This window comes from Leptodactylus fuscus, chromosome 2 (assembly GCF_031893055.1).
Source record: "Leptodactylus fuscus isolate aLepFus1 chromosome 2, aLepFus1.hap2, whole genome shotgun sequence".
Classification (NCBI taxonomy): domain Eukaryota; kingdom Metazoa; phylum Chordata; class Amphibia; order Anura; family Leptodactylidae; genus Leptodactylus; species Leptodactylus fuscus.
The window spans coordinates 138742255-138766069 of record NC_134266.1 but is presented as its reverse complement, the minus strand read 5'-3'; the positions used below and the strand labels follow the sequence as shown (position 1 = coordinate 138766069).

The 23815-nt window shown below is 42.5% G+C and overlaps 1 protein-coding gene and 2 non-coding genes across 3 annotated transcripts; all 3 read right to left on the bottom strand.

The window, feature by feature from the left end:
- Positions 1-307: 307 nt before the first annotated feature.
- PABPC4 (poly(A) binding protein cytoplasmic 4) lies at positions 308-23815 on the bottom strand. Its single transcript, XM_075264770.1, has 15 exons — positions 23118-23815; positions 17375-17568; positions 17171-17286; positions 16637-16776; positions 16292-16386; positions 16010-16147; positions 13825-13920; positions 12373-12645; positions 11764-11851; positions 10145-10261; positions 6106-6224; positions 4565-4658; positions 4300-4430; positions 4079-4178; positions 308-621 (listed from the first exon to the last, which is right to left on the bottom strand). The coding sequence occupies exons 1-14, from the start codon at positions 23308-23310 to the stop codon at positions 4092-4094; spliced, it is 1881 nt and encodes a 626-aa protein (XP_075120871.1). The 5' UTR covers positions 23311-23815; the 3' UTR covers positions 308-621; positions 4079-4091.
- LOC142196403 (small nucleolar RNA SNORA55) lies at positions 9685-9815 on the bottom strand. The gene has a single exon (XR_012715232.1). It is a non-coding gene; the product is annotated as a small nucleolar RNA SNORA55 (small nucleolar RNA).
- On the bottom strand, positions 12717-12845 carry LOC142196402 (small nucleolar RNA SNORA55). Its single transcript, XR_012715231.1, has one exon. It is a non-coding gene; the product is annotated as a small nucleolar RNA SNORA55 (small nucleolar RNA).

The window sequence follows — 23815 nt, the reverse complement described above, 5'->3', positions numbered from 1 at the left end:
GAAGCACGGCTCAGTCTGAAGGGGGGAATTTGGGGTCTTTATATGTACTAAAACAACAGAGACCTGGATTTATGGCATCCACATTGTTTGAGCAGTGCCAAAGGTGCCAGGTGCTCAAATGACTGGATAAGTCTCATGCATATGAATACACATGGGTTTTTTTCAAGGCATAATTTCACAGAGGTTATTGTGATCTGTGTTGCCAAATATGTAAAATGCACCAGAAGTTAATTAGGATTTATTAAGACATCAGAAAAAGGGAAAACAAAAAGCAGGCTATAACACTGATAAAAATTGCAAACTCAAATTCATTGGACTCAAAACCTTTTACTATTTCATTGAGAAAATGGTTTAGATCTCATTCAAATTTTTTTCAAACTTAAAACTGCAAAAAATAAAAATCCTTTGCAATTAGGGGGAAAAAAGTTCTGCGGAAGAATCCTGGAGATGTTCACTCAAGATGCAACGTCTCATCCTAAGAGCAATAAAGCGACAGTGCAAAGACCCCATGTTTTACAAACAGATGGCATCTCTCAAGATAAGCAGCACGTGGACGAGACTTGATTCTTGGCAGCCGCTTTCCAAACTCACACATTCTGGGATTATTTGGCTTCTGTATTTCTGGGGGGAAAAAAAAGTGACAGTAGAATAAGAAAACTTAAGCTATTGGGAGAAGCAAAGCAGAAGTTGTAGACTAGGGATGTGATCTCACTGGAAGCTAATCTGTTGTGATCTAGAATAGCATGCCATGGCCAACACCTACAGTGCAAACCGACAATGATACATGTCAATTATTGCATCCAAGCACGTTTGCAAAATTTCTAGGCTGAAATTCAACTGTGTGTGATTAGTTGTACAGTCATAATTGCTGGACTAGAAAAACATTTCTACTCTAACCTAACTCTATCTACAATGTGTTCCACATTATTATGCAAAAAGTGTTTAGGAGCGATAAGGTAAGAATTTTTTTGTTTGTCAGTTAAACTCATTGATGGTGATGTGTGTCAGGGCTCTTTATATCACTGAAAGCAATTGCAGACGCCTGTGCTAATTAGTTTGGCAGGTGTGTCTAATTAAAGGCAAGACTACTTAAGAAGGCAGGCCCACATTATTAAGCAGCCTACATTTTCTGCCAAAATGGGAAAGAAAAAGGATGTGTCGGCTGCTGAGGAGCAACAAATTGTGGAGTATTTAGGTCAAGGAATGACTACAATCAACATTGCCAAGACACTTCATCGTGATCATCGCACAATCAAGAAGTATGTAGCTGATTCACAGCACACACGTGTGCGTGCTGATAAGGGAAAATTGAGGACTCTTTCCAACAGACAATTACATCAGGTTAAAAGAGCAACTGCAAAAATGCCTTGTCATAGCAGCAGACACGTTTTTGAAGCTGCTGGTGCCTCCAATGTCCCCCGAACAACAAGATGCAGGGTCCTTCAGAGGTTTGCAGTTGTGCGTAAGCCATCCTGTCTACCTCCTCTATCCACTGCACACAAGCAGAAACGGCTCCAGTGGGCCAAACAATACATGAAGACTGAAACGGTTTTGTTCACCGATGAGTGCCGTGCAACGCTCGATGGTCCAGATGGATGGAGTGGAGGATGGCTAGTTGATGTACACCCCATGCAAATACAGCTATGACGCCAATAAGGAGGAGGTGGAGTAATGTTTTGGGCTGGAATCATGGGGAGAGAGAGATTGTCAGCCCCTTTAGGATCCCTGAAGGGGTAAAGATGAACTCCATAATGTATATGGAGTTTCTCAAACAGCACTTCCTGCCATGGTTCAAGAAGAAGAACCGTGCATTCCGCAGCAAGATCATTTTCATGCATAATAATGCACCGTCTCATGCTGCAAATAACATCTGCACCTCTGGCTGCTATGGGCATAAAAAGGGACAAACTTATGGTGTGGCCCCCATGCTCCCCTGACCTCAACCCCATTGAGAACCTCTGGAGCATCATCAAAAGGAGTGTATGATGGCGGGAGGCAAGCAACATCTCTGGGAGGGTATTCAGTTCTCATGCAAAACAATTGAAGCAGAAACCATCCAAAACCTGACAAATTCAATGGACAAGAGAGTTCAGAAGCTCCTTTCAAACAAGGGGTCCTATGTGCAAATGTAACATCATCTAGAATAAAGTTTTGACTTGAAAACCGTTTGATTTCAGTTTTTAATATCCTGCTAATGCTTATAATTTCACAAATGACCATTTTTTTTGTTCTTTATAAAAATAAAAAGGTTGAAAACTCTGCTGTGCATAATTTAGAACATGCATTTTGAGTGCATTTTGTGTTTTTATTAAAATATACTGTTACCATAGGCAGTTTATTCAAAAACCTTTTAATTGTGCTCTAATAGTTGATGACTGGAAAATTACGACTGCAATTCATATATGTAATTTTTGAAAATATGAGAATATTATTTGCATAATAATTTGGAGCACAGTGTAATAAAGCAGAATAATGTGTAAAAAGAAGCAAAGAGGATAAAGTAGGATACCAATACGTGTGGACAAGTGGCTTTCCACAGCAACAATAGCATCTCATGAGAAAACCACCCACTATGAAGGCCCTTCCACAGGTTTTTGGTTTTTTTTTTGTTAGAGATGCCAACCTATTAGACTGGCTTACACTTAGAGGACCTTTGATGTCCTCTGTCAGCTTTCTAATGGCATAACACACCATCAATACTGGTGTCAGTGTACTGAAATCGGCACTTTTTTATCATTTTGATATTCCTCGACTAGGAGGAATAATGATGCCAAATCTAACAGCACGAGTACGCATACCGGCAAAGCCTACAGTGCTCTGAATTCAGCACATCCCTCGGGTTTCAAGTGGTATAAAATACCATCATTTTCAGACAACATGAAAGGTCATCTTTAAAAGGACTCTGGAACCAACACTAGGTACAATGCCTAAAAATCTCCAGAGAAAGTGTTCATTTTGGTTCCATACCCAGGTCACAGGATCAGAACCTAACCTAAGGTTGCTCCATAATGCATGTGCTATGGGGGCCCGACTTTACTACTACTATAAAGATATAGCCTACCAGACTCCATCTAATAGGTAGCTAGCTACTCTTAATACAGGAGAGGAGTGAGGAGCAACTTGGGGTTCAGGTTCTGATCTCCTCACCCAGTTGGGACTAGCCAGAAAGACCTAGGTATGGTGCTGTAAAAGCTCTTGCAAGGCCATCTCTCTCTTCACTGTGGTCATGGACATGGGCCTCTATTCTACCGCTAAATGCAGGTCCAAGAGGTGGGACCCTCATCTTTCAGGCATCTATGGTAATTAGCCAGATGGAAATACTCCTTTAAGGCTAAGGCTCCACAGGGCATCCTGCAGCAAAAAAGTGGAGAAAAACCACAGTGGCAATGCATCATGGCTTTTCCTGCAGCGCTTTAGACAAAGTTGGCAGAGGTTTCCTCTGCAGACTAACAATTATACCTATGGGGAAACCATCAGCATTTCCGTAGGTATAATTGACATGCGATTTCCAAAACTGTGCCAGTTTTGGAGATCGCGGCGTGTCTGTACTGAGGTTTTTAGTGCAATGTGGGCATGTGATTCGCTAAAAACCTATACACTTTGTTGTGACTGTAAAACAGTGCTATTTTTCCCACAGCGCTTCTGCTGCAGCCAAATTGTGGCATTTACGTCCTGGCCTAGAAAGAACAGAATTCTGAAAATGCTCCCAAAAGTCTCCCGGGTCATCCTGCATTATTTTTCACCTTTCCCTTGTATAATTCTCAGTTTTTTACTGGTAATATGAGAATAAAAACAAAGAAGCCTCCCAATAGCACATGACCTTAGCCTCATCATCCTTCATAATGTGGAAAGATTGACCCCTGCTCCTGAAATGATGTTCAGCTAAAGATGAAGCAGATCAGCAAGAGACTAACACCTCTGTTCTCTGCAGAATTTGAAAACTGTCAGGATCATGAAGAAAATGCTGCTAACAGTGAGGGCAAGTTTACTTCCTGTTTGCTCTTAGCATTCATTTCTAGGTTTAGCGTTCTTTTGAATTCGTACATCTAAATGTATACAGAAATATCAAAATACTTACAGGATACCCTGGTTCAAGAGGTAGCAGCAACGATTCCCACTTTCTGGGCAGCGTCTTTCTTAGCCTGATGAGCTTGTAAAACTGCTACAGCTTCTTCCACCTAAGGGAAAACAATTGTAGCATAATATGCTCTGTCCTCTAAAATGTTTAGCTAACCAAACAGCACAGCCAAAAACCACAATATTAGTTTGGATAGAAAAGCAATTTAAGTTGATACTAACCTTGGAGCGAAGAGATTCTGGGGATTCCAACATGTGTAGTAGCTCAGAGTTATCAATTTCTAGCAGCATTCCTGTTATTTTACCCGCCAATGAGGGGTGCATGGCTTGGATAAGAGGGAAGAGACGCTCTCCTATAAAGAAAAAAAAAAAAAAAAAAATTCTCTATACTTCTATCACCAGTTGCCAAGCCATAACAACCCCCCATAACACAAAAAAAAAAAAAAATCCCCACCACCCAAGAACATGCACAATAGAGCAGACTTACCCAACATTTGTTTCTGTTCTTGGGGAGGTGCAGCAGCCAACATGGAAGCTGTGAGTGGCTCCTGCCCTTGTACATGAACAGCAGGCTGGGGGTTCTAATTGAAAGATTATTTCATCACTTAGCATATATGCCCTAAACCATGTAACAGTATATAATTCAATGTACTAGATAAATCTATTTACTAAGATATATGCTGGCACTCATACCATCCTTATGTTTGCGAAGCACAAAGACACATTACTATATAAATGCAGGAGTAAAGCAGAGTTGATCAACTGACTGAGAATTGGAGCTGCAGCAAGGGAGGCACCACACTATCTTCTAAGAATACAAGCCTAAGAATGGGTGCAATGGGGGCACCAATTGCAGATTTACAGCCCTATTGTAAGACATCAGAAATGTTAGTTTGCACTGGATGTGTTTGCAACGCCGACTGTGCCATGTAACTACACCGCCCTGATGACTTCTCTACATCTTAGCATGAGACATTTCAAATGATGACAGGCAAGTCTGGGTTCTGTTCTAGAATAGGACAGAAAAGCATCCACGACTATCTACCATTACAACAGTAACATGACAGAAGATGGCGTCAGTAATGTTTACATTAGTGTCAATGGGAACAGACACAATCAGTCTGACCATTCTCTGCAACAATTTAATGTCTATGGCTGTCATCTTATGACAGAAGACAGCAACGGACATCAACGGTAGCGTGAGTGCCTCCTAATGATGACACCAACGGTTCTCAAGGAACCTGCCTGCTTAGAACTGGATCCAATCTGCTTAATTCATTCTGCTCTACAACATTCTCCCCGCATCCCAATCAGCATTTTCCAGTGACAGGTTCCCTTTCAGGAATTGGGTGTTTTGGAATGTTCTTTTTAAGATTGTGTCCAGCAGATACAAAAGACTTATCTGCAACTGGACTGGTTGCCATCCAAAGCAGATCCATTATAGGATGGGGTCAAAGTGGGATGACTGGTGATAAGATTTTGGTCTGGTGGTGCAGACATTCTTAAAGTGTATTCGCTACAGATTTTTCTATGCAGGATTTAAAGTGAATGATCCACAACACAATGCAACAGCAAATCATGTAAAGAGTAAGGTCTTCCATGCAGAAATTGAAAAGCTGTGTGCATTCTTATATTTGCAGCATGTCAATTTCACGTGTAGATTTTCACTTCTAGTGCTTAGAGGTGAAATCCACCACAAACTGCATGACTTAACTATACTCCGGGGAACACAAACTTTCTGAGCTACAAATGAAGACCATTGCATACAAGGAGGCTTGGTATCTCAGCCTGGATGCAAGGACGTGATATTTACATTGCACAAGCAACTTGTTCCTAACATGCAAGGAAGGTTGATAAACACTCAAAAGGGAGTCAAAGGAGTTTTAAATGTTGTGCTACACATGTATGAAATCGCCGTATACATACAGAAATTCTGAATGTTGGTCATTATTTACGAAGCTGTATTAGGTAGTTTTGCTTATAGCAGACTACTATATTTCAGCAAATAGGCAACAGGCAAGCAAGTACCTGCAGAGGCTGAACTCCAGGGAGTGGGCAACGTGTGTACTTGTATGGAGGCACAGCTCGAGGGGGTGGAGCGGAGACTGGTTGTCGTGGGCCTAAGGTCTGAGTAGCAGACGATACACCTGTAGGTTAACGAAGAGAAAAAAAAAAAAAAATGTATTAGCACTTCTAAATGGATATACAAAACAGACAATTGCATAGTTTGAAGTTGTTATTCCATTATGGGTAGGGCTGGGCAATATCCAAAATTGATCTCAAACAGTAAGAGCTTGCTGAAATCAATTAAATTAATTTGAATTTATACCATCCTATCAGCGCCCTTGACTAAAGGATATGCCATTAAAAGGGGCTGTCCAGGTAGTGTCAAGTGCCTGGACCTGGGGATGTTGATGATGGACCCAAGTGTTCAAGTGAAGTCATGACCTAGACAGCATTTGGGTCCGATGGAAAACAGAGCCATGTTTACAGAGCCATGTTAGGTCAAAGGGATCCTATGTTTCAAAATTTTTTTTCTCTGAGTAACACGTCAGAATATCCTTAACCCCTTCCCGCCGATGGCATTTCTTGATTTTCGTTTTTGACTCCCCTCCTTCTAAACCCCATAACTTTTTTATTTCTCCGCTCCCAGAGCCATATGAGGTCTTAATTTTTGCGGGACAATTTTTTCTTCATGATGCCACCATTAATTATTCTATATAATGTACTGGGAAGCAGGAAAAAAATTCAGAATGGGGTGGATTTGAAGAAAATATGCATTTCTGCGACTTTCTTACGGGCTTTGGTTTTACGGCGTTCACTGTGCAGCCAAAATGACATGTCCCCTATATTCTGTGTTTCGGTACGGTTCCAGGGATACCAAATTTATATGGTTTTATTTACATTTTGACCCCTAAAACAAAATTCCAAAACGGTGTTAAAAATTTTTTTTTCTAAAAGTCGCCATATTCCGACGGCCGTAACTTTTTTATACATATGTGTACGGGGATGCATAGGGCGTCTTTTTTTGCGGGGCCGGGTATACTTTTTAGTTCTACCATTTTCGGGAAATGTTATTGCTTTGATCACTTTTTATTCAAATTTTTATCAGAATTAAAACAGTGAAAAAAACGGCGGTTTGGCACTTTTGACTACTTTTCCTGCTACGGCGTTTACCGAACAGGAAAAATATTTTTATAGATTTGTAGAGCGGGCGATTTCGGACGCGGGGATACCTAACTTGTATATGTTTCACAGTTTTTAATTACTTTTATATTTGTTCTAGGGAAAGGGGGGTGATTTGAACTTTTAATACTTTTTATATTTTTTTATATTTTTTTTCCTTTTTTTTTTATTTTTTTTTTTGCATTTATTAGACCCCCCTAGGGGTGTTGAACCCCAAGGGGTCTGATCACTAATGCAATGCATTACAATGCTAATGCATTGCAATGCATTGCAAAAAATCATCATCTCTTTTGCAGGCTGTATACACCAGCCTGCAAAAGAGAGAATTTGCAGATCGGCTGGGAGCCTTTAACAAGGCTCCCGGCTGTCATGGCAACGGGGGGTCGGCCCTGGAGCACGCTCCAGGAGCCGGTGATCCCTGCCAAAATGGCGGCGCCCATGCGCCGCCGGGAAAATGGCGCCTCCAGCGCCTTTGACAGCAGCGCCGGAGGGGTTAATGCCTCCAATCGGTCCGGGGACTGATCGGAGGCATTAGAGCCGGTTGTCTACTGCTTAAAGCAGTAGACACCCGGCGGCTATGACGGCCGCCCGGCTCCCGGGCGGTCGCCATAGTTACAGACCCGACACGCGCCGTACTATTACGGCGCATGTCGGGAAGGGGTTAAGAAAGGCTATTCTTCTCCTACCTTTCATTGTCTTCTACGCGCCGCCATTCCGTAGGAATCCAGTTTAACGATATGCAAATGAGTTCTCTTACAGCACTAGGGGCGTCCCCCCAATGCTGCGAGAGAACTCTCCAGCGTCGCCTCCATCTTCATCAGCAACATCCTCTTCATCCAATGCAGGTTTCAGACTTCTAGGCCTTGGGCAGAGCAGACTGCGCATGCCCACAGGCCACAAGAAAATGGCCGTTTACATAGTATTGTAAGCGGCCATTTTCTTGTGGCCTGTGGGCAAGTACAATCTGCTCTGCCCGAGGCCTAGAAGTCTGCAACCTGCACTGGAAGAAGAGTACGTTGCTGTTGAAGATTGAGGCGGCACTGGAGAGAGTTCTCGCGCAACATTGAGGACATCCCCAGGGCTGGGGCCCGTCCCCAGGGCTGGGGCCCGTCCCCAGGGCTGGGGCCCGTCCCCAGGGCTGGGGCCCGTCCCCAGGGCTGGGGCCCGTCCCCAGGGCTGCGAGAGAACTCATTGTATACCGTTAAAACTCGGGATTCCTACGGAACAGAGAAGACAACGAAAGGTAGCCTTGCTTAAGGCTATTCTTACATGTTACTCTGGGAAAAAAAAACGTTTGTCTGACCCTTTAATGTTTGCGAGACAAATTGTTCTCCACAATGGTACCAATTGTTATTCTGTAAAATGTACTGAGAAACTAGAAAAAAATTCAGACTAAACAATAATAGGACAATAAGTGCATTTGTGAAAATTTATGGGCTTCATTTTATGGCATTAACTGTGCAGCCAAAGTGACAAGTCACCTGTATTCTATGGGTCAACACAATTTCGGGGATACCAAATCTATGTAGTTTTATTTACATTTTAACACCTTAAAAATCGCCATATTCTGACACTTGAAACTTTTTCCATGTTTCTGTGTGTGGGGTTGGATAAGGTAACTTTTTGCAGATGTACCATTTACTTCTATTCTGGGGAATGTCAACTGCTTTGATCACTATTCAAATTTTTATCAGAGACAAAATAACGAAAAAATGGCAGTTTGGCACTTTTGATTTTTTTCCCTACTATGGGAGCTTCTAGACCGTGGGTTTTTGGACACAGGGATTCCAAAGATTTTGGGGCAGTTGAAGTCTTTTCCCTAAGGGTCAGTTCACATTAGCGTATGTATTCCGTCTGGTTAGAGTCCACATGGAGACCCCCCGGACTGAATACAATCGCAATTGCTGTGCGAGCACACAGACCCCATAGACTATAATGGTGTAAGCGGCCATTTTCTTGTGGCTGCAGGCATGTGCAGTCTGCTCTGCCCGAGGCCTGAAAGGTTAAAACCCAGCTCCGGAAGAAGACACGCAGAGAGGCGGGTTCCTGAAGAAGATTGAGGCATCGCTGGAGAGTTCTCTCGCAGCATTGAGGACGCTCCCAGTGCTGTTCGAGCGCTGGGGCGAGCCCCCAGTGCTGCAAGAGAACTCATTTGCATACCGTTAAAAAAAACTGGGATTTCAACCGAACGGCGACGCGGAGAAGACATCTAAAGGTAGGAGAAGAATAGCCTTTCTTAAGGCTATTACTATGTGTTAGAGGAAAAAAAGGCATTTTAATGGTAGAATCCCTTTAAATACTGATAGAACTGGACTTGGTTGGCTGTGTCTATTCAAGTAGATATGAGCTGATTTGTAAACGCAGGTCTGTACATTCTGTGGAAGTCAGCTGATCTGCGGCACTACCATGCAAATAATGGTCATCTGTAGCAAAGGTGTAGAGACAAAACAAGTTCAAGCAAGCTTTGTCTGGATTTCCTTTGCATTTCTTTTAGCACATGTTTTACCTTGCCTTCTGCACTAGGTAGCAGGGACAGGATGAATTTACAGTGCATCATTACATATTCAACTACATAACTACACTTCATAGCCACATGACAGGGCACTGTAACATAGGAACATTTTTTTAAAATTAGAAAATATATTTAAGCTTGCAAAAACCACATCTCTATGTTTAAGTGGTAATAAAAAGGACAATAGGGGATGAAATACATTTACTGCACAATACTCTCACCAAGTCTTACGTGTAATAAATGCAGGTGAAGCAAAGGAACTGTTCTGTGTTCATGTGAGAAGGCTCTTAATATAAAAGAATCTTTACAATTTTTTTTTAGTAAGAGTTTAAAGCTCAAATAGCTGAAGTGTCACAGCTGTTTTCTCACCAACTCTCTGGGCTACGTTGGGTATACCACGGGTGCCCTGAGTACTTGATGGCGGTATATGGCGTAGTGACTGACGTGGGCCACTTTGGCGCAGTGCATTAGGCATGGGTTGAAAGCCTGAAAAGCAAAAACTAACAGTCAGTATAGTAGTTCAAACACTGAACAAGGGGCTAAATCTGACACATGGTTTTATGGCATTTTTCAGAAATCACTGACCTGAGACCCTGAGAACTGATAAAAACCTGGAATTGTTTACATTGTTTGTACCTATTACTAATAACCCTTTACCCCCCTTCCTCCTGGAATTCTATCTCTATATGCCCTTTTGTACATAAATATGCATCCTTCAGAAATGGTTTTAAATTTACTTGAGAAAGGAGCCGAGAGTTCCGAAACGTTGTAATCTGTCATCATTATTAGTTAGCCATTAAAACGGTATCAACTACTGAAGACTATCAAGTTTTATTTTTACATATATTTCCTACCCACTGGCTAACACGGTACAAGAACAAACATTTTCCTTATAGTAGTTTACAAAAGAAAGGTGGAAGGGAACTTGTCATTTAATTCATGCCTGCAGTATTTCACCTGATGAAAGCAGCATGGAGTAGAAGCAGGCATGTGCTATATGTAGGAATATGCTGTAATTTGTAAACTTGCATCTTATTCATTGAAGCACCATATGAAGCATAGTTGTGAGCCAGAAGTACGGTGCATTCATGTGGGCTTTCCCCACTGTTGACTGACCTATGTACCGTGTTTCTCCAAAAATAAGAGTCTTATTTTTGTTCCAAAAGATGGGTAAGGGCTTAATTTTCAAGGGATGTCTCTCTCTCCCCCTCCATGAACAATCCACTCACCAGACCCCCTTATATAAAACAATTAAGAGTCTGCAGGTGCAAATGATGAATGTGCCGTCACACACAAATCTAATCACACACTTCTGTCAACGGCATGTCACTGTCAGGTTCTTTGCCATTGCATCAGCGTTCCACTGCGGCCAAGTGTAGCATTTGCTGCCCCGGTGACCAGACGCAGCCACAACAGTGATACCAGCAGGACTAGCTGATCTGTGTGAGAGCCCAGGACTAGTCAACCCTTATTGTTGTGGAGAACTCTCTCTAGTGCCATCTTGTACAAACAGCTCCCTAAAAGCCAATGTCTGATTCTTTTGGGTGTTTCCACTTTCCTTGATGAAGGGACTACTATATTTGTCCTTCTGTATTTTTTTTTATTTTTTTTTTACAAGTATAGCTGCCTCGACACTTTCGAAATAAACTAAATAGGGCTTTTTTTTCTTTTTTTTTTTTTTAGTAGGGCTTAAATTTCAAGCATACTCCATATATCCCAAAAAAAATCATGTGAGGGCTTATTTTTGAGGTAGGTCTTATTTTCCGAGAAACCCTATCAATCCCAGATCTCAGCACTGGCACTGCAGCAACAAAAAAATAAAAATGCAAGTTTGGCAATAAAACAGCACCTTCATACATAATTACAGATTAAACCAGAGTGCCTGTAACCACCACATTCTGCTCTCAGAGCCGGCAGCATGAAGGGAAACGTATCCTTTAACCTATGGAAATATCCGTATATCAACAGTTTCTACAAAAACTCCTCACCTTGAGGGCGTCCTGCCTGTTGCCACCTAGGGCCTGGGCGTACTTGAGTCATATGATTAGGTGCATAGTATGTAGGTCTGTTTTGAGCCTAAAAAAAGAAGAAAAAAAAAGTCATACCATAAAAAGATACAAGAGAATATAGTAATACCACCTCCAAGCATATTTAACTGATACTACTGAATTAGTGATACACATGATTTTATTATGCAAGTCACTTTTATAGATCTGGAGAAAAACTTTGAGGTGATATGCAAACAGGGCAGATGGTACACCGTGGACTGGCCTTAAAGCTCCTGGAGCACTGGTTTTGCTGCTCAAGTAGGATCGGTGACTTCTTAGCAGTGGGAGGATCAACACCCACTACATGGATGGGGCATAGACAGGAGATGGTAGGGAGCCCTAAGTAACAAGAAAAATACTCCAGGAGCTCCAGGTCCACCCTCAGTGCACAAACTATCACTTGCAGAAGATATCAAAGTTTTTTTCTCCAAGTCTTCAAAATTGACAAAGATATGTTCACCTGTAGTGTGCTATTTAATATAGTAGTAACAGCTGAATATATTGGGGGTGGTAGACCCCCTTTCAAAACGGGAGTTCCACCACCCTTACCTGTGGAACAGCAGGTACAAAGTATCCTCCAGGAGCAGGCTGAAATTGGTTGATAAGGGTGTTGGCAGGAAGCGCTCTCATTCCTGCTATACGCTGCATATACTGATTGGTCAGATGAGCTTTCCGTTCCTCCTTTCTTTGAGCCAATGCCACATAGAGTGGTTTAGACCCTACAATTCTCCCATTCATCTCAGTAACTGCTTTAGTTGCTTCTTCTGGGGAAGAAAAGCAAACAAATCCAAATCCTTTGCTACGCCCATCTTCCAGCATTACCTGGAAGAGATATTATGCATTAAGGTGAAATGCTATACATTAACCACAACATTCTAAACATTGAAAAATCGGAATGTGGAAGAGGTGTAGAGACAGAGCGCAATGCATAGTATGCTCTGTCTGGATATCCTCTGCGTTTATCTAGCACTGTATTGCCCCTGCCTGTACAACACAACAGGTGCAGGATAAAGTTACAGTGCAATGAGAATAGGGAAAATGGGTAAAAAATTAAATAAAATTGCATCTTCTGATAATAAAATAAAAGCCAAGGTTTCATCCATCCAGAAATACTGCATAGTGATCATTGGTGTAAATATATTCCCTGCACAGTACTGCAATTATACAACAGGGAGATGGCACAGATCTAGGATCTGTGTCCATGCCATCCACAACTGCTGCTACAGCTTAGGTGATCAAAACCTTAGATGCTTCCATTAATACTGACTGATACCAAAGTGATATGACAAAGTGAGGGAGCACTCTATAAGCTCATTGGCAACCATGCATATCAATTGGTGCAGAAGCATTTGTATGGCAATTGGGATCCTAACAGACTCAGTCTGCCATACACATCACACTGAGACACTATACACTATTACAATGCAAATATAATATGCATCAAAGTCAAATGCCAATTTTCATGAAAAGTGCAAGTGATATGCAGAAGACAGACATCTTTGGAAAGTCTAGAAGCAGCCTTACAAGACACTCCGTTTGGTAAAAATATTCCTGTGACACACACCCTTGAAAGAGGAGCTTCAGCACTTCCACAAGTAGGGTCTGAATGCTCAAACCCTCACCAATTAAGAGAACATTCTTAACTCCTTTCTGATATCTGCCGCAACAGTACGGCGATGTTGAGTATTAAATATGCCGCTCAGGAGTTGAGCTGCTAGCCATAGCCAGGTCTTTGCTGTATTATTGCCATTATTATTGGCTTTAAGGCCCCCGGGCGCCTCAGTCAACCATTTTCCCACTTTGGCAAGGATTGCCGGCAGTGGGAACGAGATCAGGGCCTGTCGATCCTTTGCCATAATAGCCATAAGCCTACTGAAGTCTCCAAGGCTTCTCTGCCTTCTCTTCCGTTCATTCACTGTTTTATGTAGCCAATCATACAAATGCAGTTATTTTACAGTGCTTTCGCATTTTTAGGGGGGTGTAAAGGAAGCTCCTTCTCACCTTGGCACTTGTGATTGACCCAAATGGAGAAAACTCTTTCCTCAGCTTTTCATCATCAATGGTGTCATCCAGATTTTTAATATACAAATTTACTCCCTGTAAAAAGAAAAAAAAAAAAATTAGAAAGTTATCATGAGGTTATAGAGATTTATCAAATCTTTTCTTCAAAACAAAAAACACTCTAGAGGCATGTTTACACGGCAGGAAACGAAGAGGAATTTCTAGCTGCGACGTGATGCTGATGCAGTGCTCCAGCATTCCATCACGGCATCCCCCAGCCGATTAGGCCCATAGACTTAGCGGTAAGATTGAGCAGGACGCTTTTTTCCGCTACATGCTGCGATCTCTGCCTCCTATTGAAAAAAATGGGAAGTGGATTCCAGGAGGAATCTGCCCTGGATTCAGGGGAAAAATATGCAGCAAATTCCTCCATGTGAACACAAACTAAGACCGGGGCCCACATGGTGTAAATGCAGCAGCAAAAACTGCAGTGTTTTACAATCCCTGCAAGAGGGAAGGGATTCTATCGAATTCCATCTACGTACTGCAGAAAAAAAAACTCAGTGGGAATGCTGAAATTTCTAAAACACTCAGATTTCAAAATTACAGCAGGTTAATTATATCTACAGAAACTCCGGTGGTTTCCCTATAGGTTTAAATGAAGCAGAAAGTCCTCATAGGAAGCCTCGGCGAACTTCCTGGGAAAAGCGCTGTGGATAAACCATAATGCGTTTCTGCCATGATTTTTCCCCACATTGCTTTTTTGCTACGGTTCTCCTTAGCCTAAAAAAAGGATTCTCTCAACTACCTGGAGTCATGACATGGATTCCACAATTATCTATGTCTTTTTCTCAGTAGCCCCTTAAAGTGCATTTTGACTGTAATATTGTGCCCTTGTGATGTTGAGGTTTATCAGTAGATGTAGCCGCAGAGCTGTTCCTATTAATTGAATCGGAGCAGCGTGCAAACACTCTGCACTCCAACATCACCTTCCCCTTCTGCTGCATGAACTTTGGTGTCCAGAAGGTACCAAGACAGTTTCTGTGCAGGTTCCAGCTGTCGGAGAACAACTGACCTATGTGTGATCAGTGTATGATCATCAGTATGAAAAATCCATTTTGGCCTGGGAAAACCTCCTTAAATTATGGGCAACCACAAGGGACGTAGTAACACCTTATGACCAAAGATCATTGACTGGCCTCAGTGGTCACATACAGGAAGGACTTCTGCCAAAACAAGCTCCCGTGCAACGTGGAAAGCAGCAAGAGAATTGAGTATTGGGGAGAGGTGAGTAAATTTCTACCCCCCCCCCCCCCCCTTCACATTCCCTGGTCTCATGGTAGAGAGCCATAATTCCTAGAAAACCCCTTTAAAAGTTTGTTTTCAATATTTTTTGTGACACAGGGTGCTTTATTTTAAGTGATTTTTCTATAACAAAATAGGCTCAAATATCTCCTTCGCAACACTGAAAATTGCAAATGAGAGTCTGTACTCCTTGTACAACACACATATGAACAGATTATAGAAGAGTCTAAAGGAAGAACTGTGTTGTCCATACCAATCACAGCTTTCATTTCTTAAAGCAAATGAAAACCGCAATGTGATTTGACTTTTTTCTTTCACACTTTCATAATCCTCCCTTCTGAATACAGCTCACAGGCACATGCAGAAGCAGACTATAGCCTGCTTTGCATCCCTTAGGGCTCGTTCACACGGGGCAAGAGGGGGTGGATATTGGCACAGAATCCACATCACAATGCGCCCTCCCACAATAGAGGTCTATGTAGACCGCTAGCTTACTTGCCGCTCACGGAAAAAAAGAAGCGAGCTGCCCTTTCTTCAGGCTGATTCAGCCGCGGCATCTGCCTCGCAGCAGCACGCTCCAGACTTGGCCCATTTATTTGGGCCTATTCCAGAGTGGGAAGCCGCGAAAGACGTATTTTGGTCCTATTCTGACAGCTTCCTGCATTAAAATAAGGACCAAAATACACCCCTCTTGCCCTGTGTGAACTAGGCCTTATGAATTCAGGTTTGTACAGTGTTTTACCAATCACTTCTAAATGTGTCATTATCTAGCTGATGAGTGCTAAAAGAAAAAAAAACTGCAACTATGTACCCAAAGCTTCCTTCCCCTGACAATTTTAAAAACAGTTTCAGTAAGAGTTCTTTAATAAACAATTCATACCTGATAGCGACTAATTCTTTCTTGCTTTAACTGTTCAAACCGTCTTTTCAGCTCTGCTTGCCGCTCAACCTTTTTCTGGGCTCTGCCTACAAACATCACTTTTCCATTGACATCCCTTCCATTCATGTCATCTACGGCCTATAAAAAAAAAAACAACCACTTTTAGAGTTTAATAATAATTTTGCTTTTCCCACATTAATAAAAATGAATCTTTGCAGAGCTCCCAAGTACCTGGTTTTCCCCTGCAGACATTGTCTGCCTGGTCCCCATGGGAGCCCTTACCTTATTTGCATCTTCATGTTTTTCAAAGCTGACAAAGCCAAACCCTTTGGACTTCCCACTCGGGTCAGTCATCACCTTAACGCTCAGAGTCTTCCCTGCAGCCAAGAGACACCAGTTAACCACAGAGGTCACAGGGTCACAGCATGCAGGTGCACGGCACACGCTTGATACCAGGCGCCCACATGCGGGAGCAGAGTCAGATTTCATTAGGTTAACCACGGCATACGCGTGAAACCAGAAGCCCACATGCATGGGCAAGGCCAAGGAGCTCACGAAGTTATCCACGGCACACACTAAGCCAGAAGCAAGTAGTCACTTGATGGGATCACGATTTCACGCAGTTACCGTATTTGCTGAAAGTCTCCTTCAGCCGCTCATCATCCATATCTTCCCCAAAATTCTTGATGTAAACGTTTGTGAATTCCTTGGCTTTAGCTCCAAGTTCTGCTTCCCTCTCCCTTCGGCACTTAAAACGACCAACAAACCTATACAACAAAAATATGTAATAATTAGACTATTCGGATTGCATAACATGGGTTCTCTTGTGGATATCCCCACTGCAGTTTACAGTACTGCACAACTGGGTGAAGTCACTAAGCAAAGTTGTGACAGCCTCACTTTTATCCAGTAGGAAGAATGTAGTACTACAAAACTCAATTGAATAAATGGACAACCATAAAATTAAAAGGCCACACCTAGTCTGTTAGAATGTGAACAGTTCTACAGAAGCTCTCCACCCTGGTCCCTAAAGAGTGAAATAAGGGAGTGTTTATTGGCACTTTCCACAGTCCGCTCAGCGGCATAGAATTGGCGCAGTGTAAAATATATACCCTTTTCACCACACATTCTCAAGTACCATACAGCCACATATAGTCTCACACTTTGCGGTCGTTGAGAAGCATGCCATTCATCTTCTCTATGGCTCTATCCGCAGCATCTTGTGTCTCAAAGTGCACAAAAGCGTATCCCTTGGAGCCGTTCTCATCACACACCACCTGCAGAAGAAATCCATTAAAGAGTTAGGAGGACTACAAATTAAAAAATATTTTAAAAAATACATAACCAAGAGGGTGCTGAACTTACTTTACAAGAAAGAATGTTGCCAAATGCAGAAAAGGTGTCATAAAGTGCTTTGTTGTCGATTGATTTGTCAAGATTCTTTATGAAAACATTGCCCACTCCAGATTTCCTAAGGGATGGGTCACGCTGGGACCACATAATTCGAATAGGTTTTCCTTTGATCACATCAAAGTTCATGGTATCCAGAGCACGCTCAGCTGCAAACAGATTCAACAAAAGCAAATATTAAAGGGGTATTTCCATTAAATGAATTATGCCTTAGAAAAAGTCAAAAAAGTTCTTGAAACAGATTAAAAATAAAGAATTATCAAGATTATTCACCTATTGACCGCCAGCAGCAGAGAGATGGTGGACATGATGTTCTTTGTCCACAGACCTCTGCTTTCACATTTCTCTGCTCGCTCATACTACGCATATGGCAGAGCAGTACATGGCGCTCACACACCTACAGTGCAATGCACTGCTGGGAGATGTAGTTCCCTGAGTCACATGGTAAGAGCTTGATGAAAGAACCAAAGCTGTAAAAGTGCAAGTAAACTGGCTAAAAAGTGGCAGAGTTGGAGTTTTTGCACTGAGTGTTAATCTAACATTGCACAGGACTACAGAGACGTGTTCAATTTGTGGAACAGCCTATGGAAAATACAGTCACTAATGAAATCTAGATACTTTAATCATATTACAAGGGTCACATTTGCCATGCACCAAAATGGAAACACAGCAAATCCATCCTCTACAACAGTTTCTTAAAGCCAAGCCTGTTCACTAGCAAATGGCAAAGTAATATTCTGTGTTCCTTTCAATGACTACTTGGCAAATGTATCCTACTACAGTTTCTGTACTGAACATCTGGCTACTGTGACTCAATACCACTCCGTCCCAGTAAAGTTATTCACACAGTAACTGGGACACATGCACTGGGGTCAGGTAATAAAGTACTGAACTCCCCAGCAGGAGAAGCTACTGGAATGCAGAGGAGTTTATTTATAGTAAGGCAGATTTACATGCCGAATACAACCACCCACAACTGACACCAACACACACAGGAATACTAGTGGAAGAAGAATGAAATAGTAATTGCAACCAAAATAGGGGGTTTCAAGACTAGAATACTGATGACAGTCTTATCAGTGGAGGCCTGACACCCAGCAACCCTGACAACCAGCCTTTTGAAATGGTTGAATTAGCTGTGTTTGTCTGAAAGACGCAGCACGGTCATGTGCCTAATTTACAAGACATCACTCACACGAGACGAGAAAGTGGTGCTCAGCCAAACTCTGATCTGAAACGGATGACCTAGCCCAAGTATAGGTCATCAATACAATAGTCTTTCAAACATCTTATACTGTATGATACACATATACAGTGGGAAAAGTACATAGCATTCATGGGCAATGAAAACGGGGTGTTACCGTATTTTTCGGACTATAAGACGCACTTTTTTCCCAAAAAAATCTGGGGTAAATGAGGGTGCGTCTTACAGTCCAAACGTCCAGCCATGTTCCTGCCGCTGCTGGCTTCCTGCAGCGATAGGAGCATGGCAATGCTGCAGGCCCCGGCGTCTAAAACTCCCTTCCCGGCATCTGCCGTTCTATTGCCGGGTCTTTAAGAATAATGGCGGCCGCTCTGCTGCAGAGCGGTCGCCATAGCAACCAGGTTTCCACTATACGTGGAGGCCCAAAGCTAATGCCCGCAATTAGAATGCATTCTAATTGCGGGAATTAAAACTTAACCCTTCTTCCCCCCAAAGTGTAGAATACCTTTAAAGTTGCAGGTCGGCTCCTGTGGGGTGAGGTCGCAGGAGCTGACCTGTTCTAGTGACAGCCGGGAGCCAACTGAAGGCTCCCAGGCCTGTCATAGCTATATTACTATTGCGGTTCGTCTATGACCAGCTGTAATAGTAATGTAGAGAATCTCCCATTGACGGCAATACACTTCTATTGCGGTCTATGGGACTTGCAATCAAATGATTGCAGGTTCAAGCCACCTAGGGGGAAGGGGCAATAAAATAGTGAAAAAAAAAAAAAGCTTTAAAAAAATAAAATAAATAAAACTTCTAAATCACCTCCTTTCCCTAGAATACAAATAAAAGTAGAAAATTACTGTGAAACACATATACATTAGGAATCCCTGTGTCCAAAAATGCCCGGTCTACTGATATTTTTCAAACCGCCGAGTTTTTTTTTCTTCTTCACTGTTTTGCCTCTGATTTAAATAAAAGGTGATCTAAGCAATAGACATTCCCTAAAATAGCAGAACTAAAAAGTACATCTGGCCCCACAAAAAAGAACTATGGATCTCCGTACAGATGCAGGGTCACCTGTTAATGTGGCCTTGCAGCTGTTGCAAAACTACAACTCCCATATATTAAATATTTTACCATTTTTTTGCTATAAAATTTTTTTTCCCCATGTTCCTCCTCTAAAACCTAGGTGCGTCTTATAGTCCGAAAAATACGGTAAATAGAATTTTTGCCACTGGTAAGTGTATGGAGTTTTTAGCTTAGAATGTAAAATAGTTAAGAAATTGCACATAAAATTGTGGCTTCCTACATCAGTTATAACTGCCTATATAGTTTTAACACGCATACATCTAATTATAAAATAAATAAAAAAAACACTTTTCAAAATTGAATAGTACATGTAAATATAAAACTATTATAATAAATGTTTGTCCTCCATTTATCCCGCTGAGAATTTATACATATTAGTCTATGGCAGGGGTGCTCACACTTTTTCAGCATGTGAGCTACTTTATAAACTGACTAAGGGATAAGATCTACTACCCACTTTTTGTGGGCGGGGCCTGTGGTCAGGCCAGGGCGGGACGGGAGAGCAGGAGACAGCTCTCCAGTGTCTGCTTGTTCACAGCGCAGGCTGAGAATCATCTCTGGACACTGGCAGGCCGAGGCCTTGCACTCGTTCGCAGTCAGGGCTGCGGCAGCCCTGCCTGTCAGTGTCCGGAGATGACTCTCAGCCTGCGCTGTGAACAAGCAGCACCCCGGCTCCCTTCATCCCTAAGAGTGGGGAGCGCGTCATCCCCCGGAGCTGCTGCTGCCCGGCCTGCAAGTGTCCGGATTGCTTGTTCACAGCGCAGGCTGAGTCATCTCCGGACACTTGCAGGCGGGGCCTGCAGACACCGGGGATCCCTGGCTGCATCCCGCGATCGACGTATTGGGCACCCCTAGTCTATGGACTAGTAAAGGCTATAGGATATTACACAACTGGTTCAGCTACACTCTGCTAGTGTGTGTGCCAGGTAACTCTTAACAATGCTATACTAAGAGGTAAGAAGCTGAATGAGAATCAATTAATAGCCTCATCCCCCTTCTCTCTCCATAGAGTTCTGGGTGTGATGTGAACAGGACTAGATTCTATACAAACATTCTGACTGAAGGCAAGGAATAAGGGTCAGTTCACATTAGCGTTTGTATTCTGTCCGGTTAGATTCCGCATGGAGACCCCCCGGACGGAATACAATCACAATTGCAAGCGCTGTGCTGTCAAAGCCCATGGGGATCCATGCGCTTTGACAGCACAGCATTTGCAATTGTATTCCGTCCGGGGGGGGGGTCGTCTCTATGCAGACTAACCGGACAGAATACATGTAAACCAGGAGTAAGACAGCAGCCTAAAAAGTTTAAAAGGAAACATCTCCTTTCGGTATATTACAATTTTCGATGTGACCTGGTTGTGTGTTTGAGTACTGTCTCATAACATGGCTTCTGCCTGTTCTTTATGCCTGATTCTTGCTCTGTTCTAAAATTTGAAAAAAATTCAACAAAATCTGATTACACCTTAAGATATATTACAAAATTTCTTATATTCACATGTACTTTTTTTTTTGCAATTTTAGGTATAGGATAAATACTAATGACCCAACTTTAAGAATCAGCTGTCTGAATTGGTAGAAGCATTCAGACAAACACTAATTCCACCTCACAAGCGATATGAAGTCAGTCATATTTAAAGGGCATAAGCTGCAATACCCAGCACAACATGCTGCACTCTTCAAACAGCTGATTGGAGGAGGCGCTGTACCCCTAATGTTTTTATACTGATGATATATCCTTAAAAAAAAAAAAAAACCTGCTTCTGACTGGCCCTGGCTGTCAACTATTTATGAAGGCACTTGAGTTGTACTAGGAGTCTGAGTCTGGTGGTGGAAAATAGAAGCCTTGGTTCAGCCTAACACAGATATTTCCAGCCATTTGCTGCCATATCTGCAATGGAAAACCTGCAGTATAAAGTTGGCACATATGGAATAGAATATCCAAAAGGAGGCCAAAGACATTTGCTCAGATATTTTTCCAGACCCCCCCATGTAATATCTAGAAGGAAATTAGCCACTTAAAACTACCTTTTCTTCCGTGAGAACCAGGGCTACGGAGACAGACTTTGCCTATATTTTACCACAGCCCAACTCCTTCATAAATGTCTCGCAGGCATAGACAGTCAGAAGCTGCAAAACTCTTCTACATTATAAAGCCAGCGACTACCATACTATGAAAGTAAAAATGAAAAAGATGGGCATCTAATTATTTAATAATTGTACAAAAAATAATGAATTTTAACTTTTGAGTCCATCCAAAATTGGTCCCAACTACACAGCCCTGGTGAAAATAAAGATAAATGCAGTAAAGATAAATGCAGCTTGAGGAAGAGTCAGGAAACCCCCTCATAAATTTTACACTAGGTTCACACTAGTGTTCGGGCAAATCTGCTTGAGATTCCACTTAAATTGGCAGAGAGAAGAGTCCAGCAGGCATTTCAGTATAAAACTGGTGGCAACCCGGCAGACGTCATTATAGCCTATGGGGTCTACGGGTAACTGCTGTTTTAGGCAGACAGGATTTCTAATCTTTGGGTCCCCATGCAGACCAAAGGATAGAAACCGAGTACTACAGTTAACCTAGCTTTAGACTAATGGTGCCACCAAAATTGGCGGGTTCGGCAAACATTCAAGTAATGCATATGTGCTGTAATAAGAAATTATTAATAAATATATATATATATAATAAAGTAAATAGTCCAATCCCTTACCTACATGAAGGTTCATTACAGCTTTGTAAACACAATCCCATACGGCCATATAACAAAGGGTACTACCACACGATAGTTTTGATAGAAAGTAGAACACACAAAAACCACTAACAAAGGCTATTACAACTTGGTCACAAAGCAGTCTTTATGGACAACCACATGCAACTATGTTTACAAGAAAAGAAATCACAGCATGCCCTGAGCACGTGGAATGCAACCAGAACATCTACCAGTCGCTGTAAGGCTGGGTTCACACCAGTGCTTGTACTAAGTTCAGGAAATCCATCCCTGAACCAGTTTAAAAGATGTAGAGACAAAAGCATCACAAGCAGTGCTTTTCTCTCTGCATTTTTCGCGCTATTTGGGCAGAACCCCATCAGACGCCTATTATAGTCTATGAGGTCCATAGGTAACCGCTTTATATAAGCGGATAAGGTTTCCATTTGGGGGTTGTGCCCAATTGGACCACCCCGAACGCAGGTGTGAACCTAGCTCAAGTTGCCACATCAATCTACCCTCATTTGAGGTTTCACCTTATAAACAGAAATCTGCTGCAATATACGACCTCAATATAAACTAAGCCAAATTGTTTAAAAGAAACTCCATTGAGATCATGTATCATACATCTGGACCTCAGCCCTTATAGTGCAAGTTGAATGCAGCTTAGTGACCTAGGTTAGGCCCTCATTACACCACCATACACTCACCATCTGCAGGTTGCTGGAAGTTGACATAAGCATACCCAAGGGATCTTCTTGTGATCATGTCCCTGCAGACCCTAATAGACAGCACAGGCCCAGCCGGACTAAACTTCTCATATAGCATGGCTTCTGTGACATCTGGATGGAGGTCACCCACATAAAGGGAGGCCATAGGATAACTGCTGGTAGCTGTGTGCATCACCCAACCAGATTTTAGACCGAACTAGAAGAAGGACCAGCTGGATCTCCACAGGAGAAGTAACGGGATATTAAGGCGTTTATACAAAGATGTGTGGCTAGCCGGCAGCAACAGGTATATGGCGAGGGCTTGATGGCGGGCGGACGTATTATGGGAGCCCTTCTCCACCCAGGGCACTGCACACACCAGGCTTCACTGCGGAGGGCAGATATTCGCACACGTTTCACTTGTGAACAGAGGAGGGAGTTCTGTGGGCAGCAGCTACATGTATGGTGGTTTCACTAGATGCAACGTGACAGGCAAAGAGCAGGTGACCGGCTGACGTTCCGTGGAGAGACCGGGGGGTTACAATCTTACGAAATGACTCGTGTACCGAGCAGTGTGTGTGTCATGTAGTTACCCTTCCTATTTTTACGTCTTTAGAGCTTGGCGCCCCGGTCGCCCTCAGGAAAGCACCTTGTCGCCGGCACCCTGCTCGGCAGCGAGTACAAGAGAGGCCGACAAT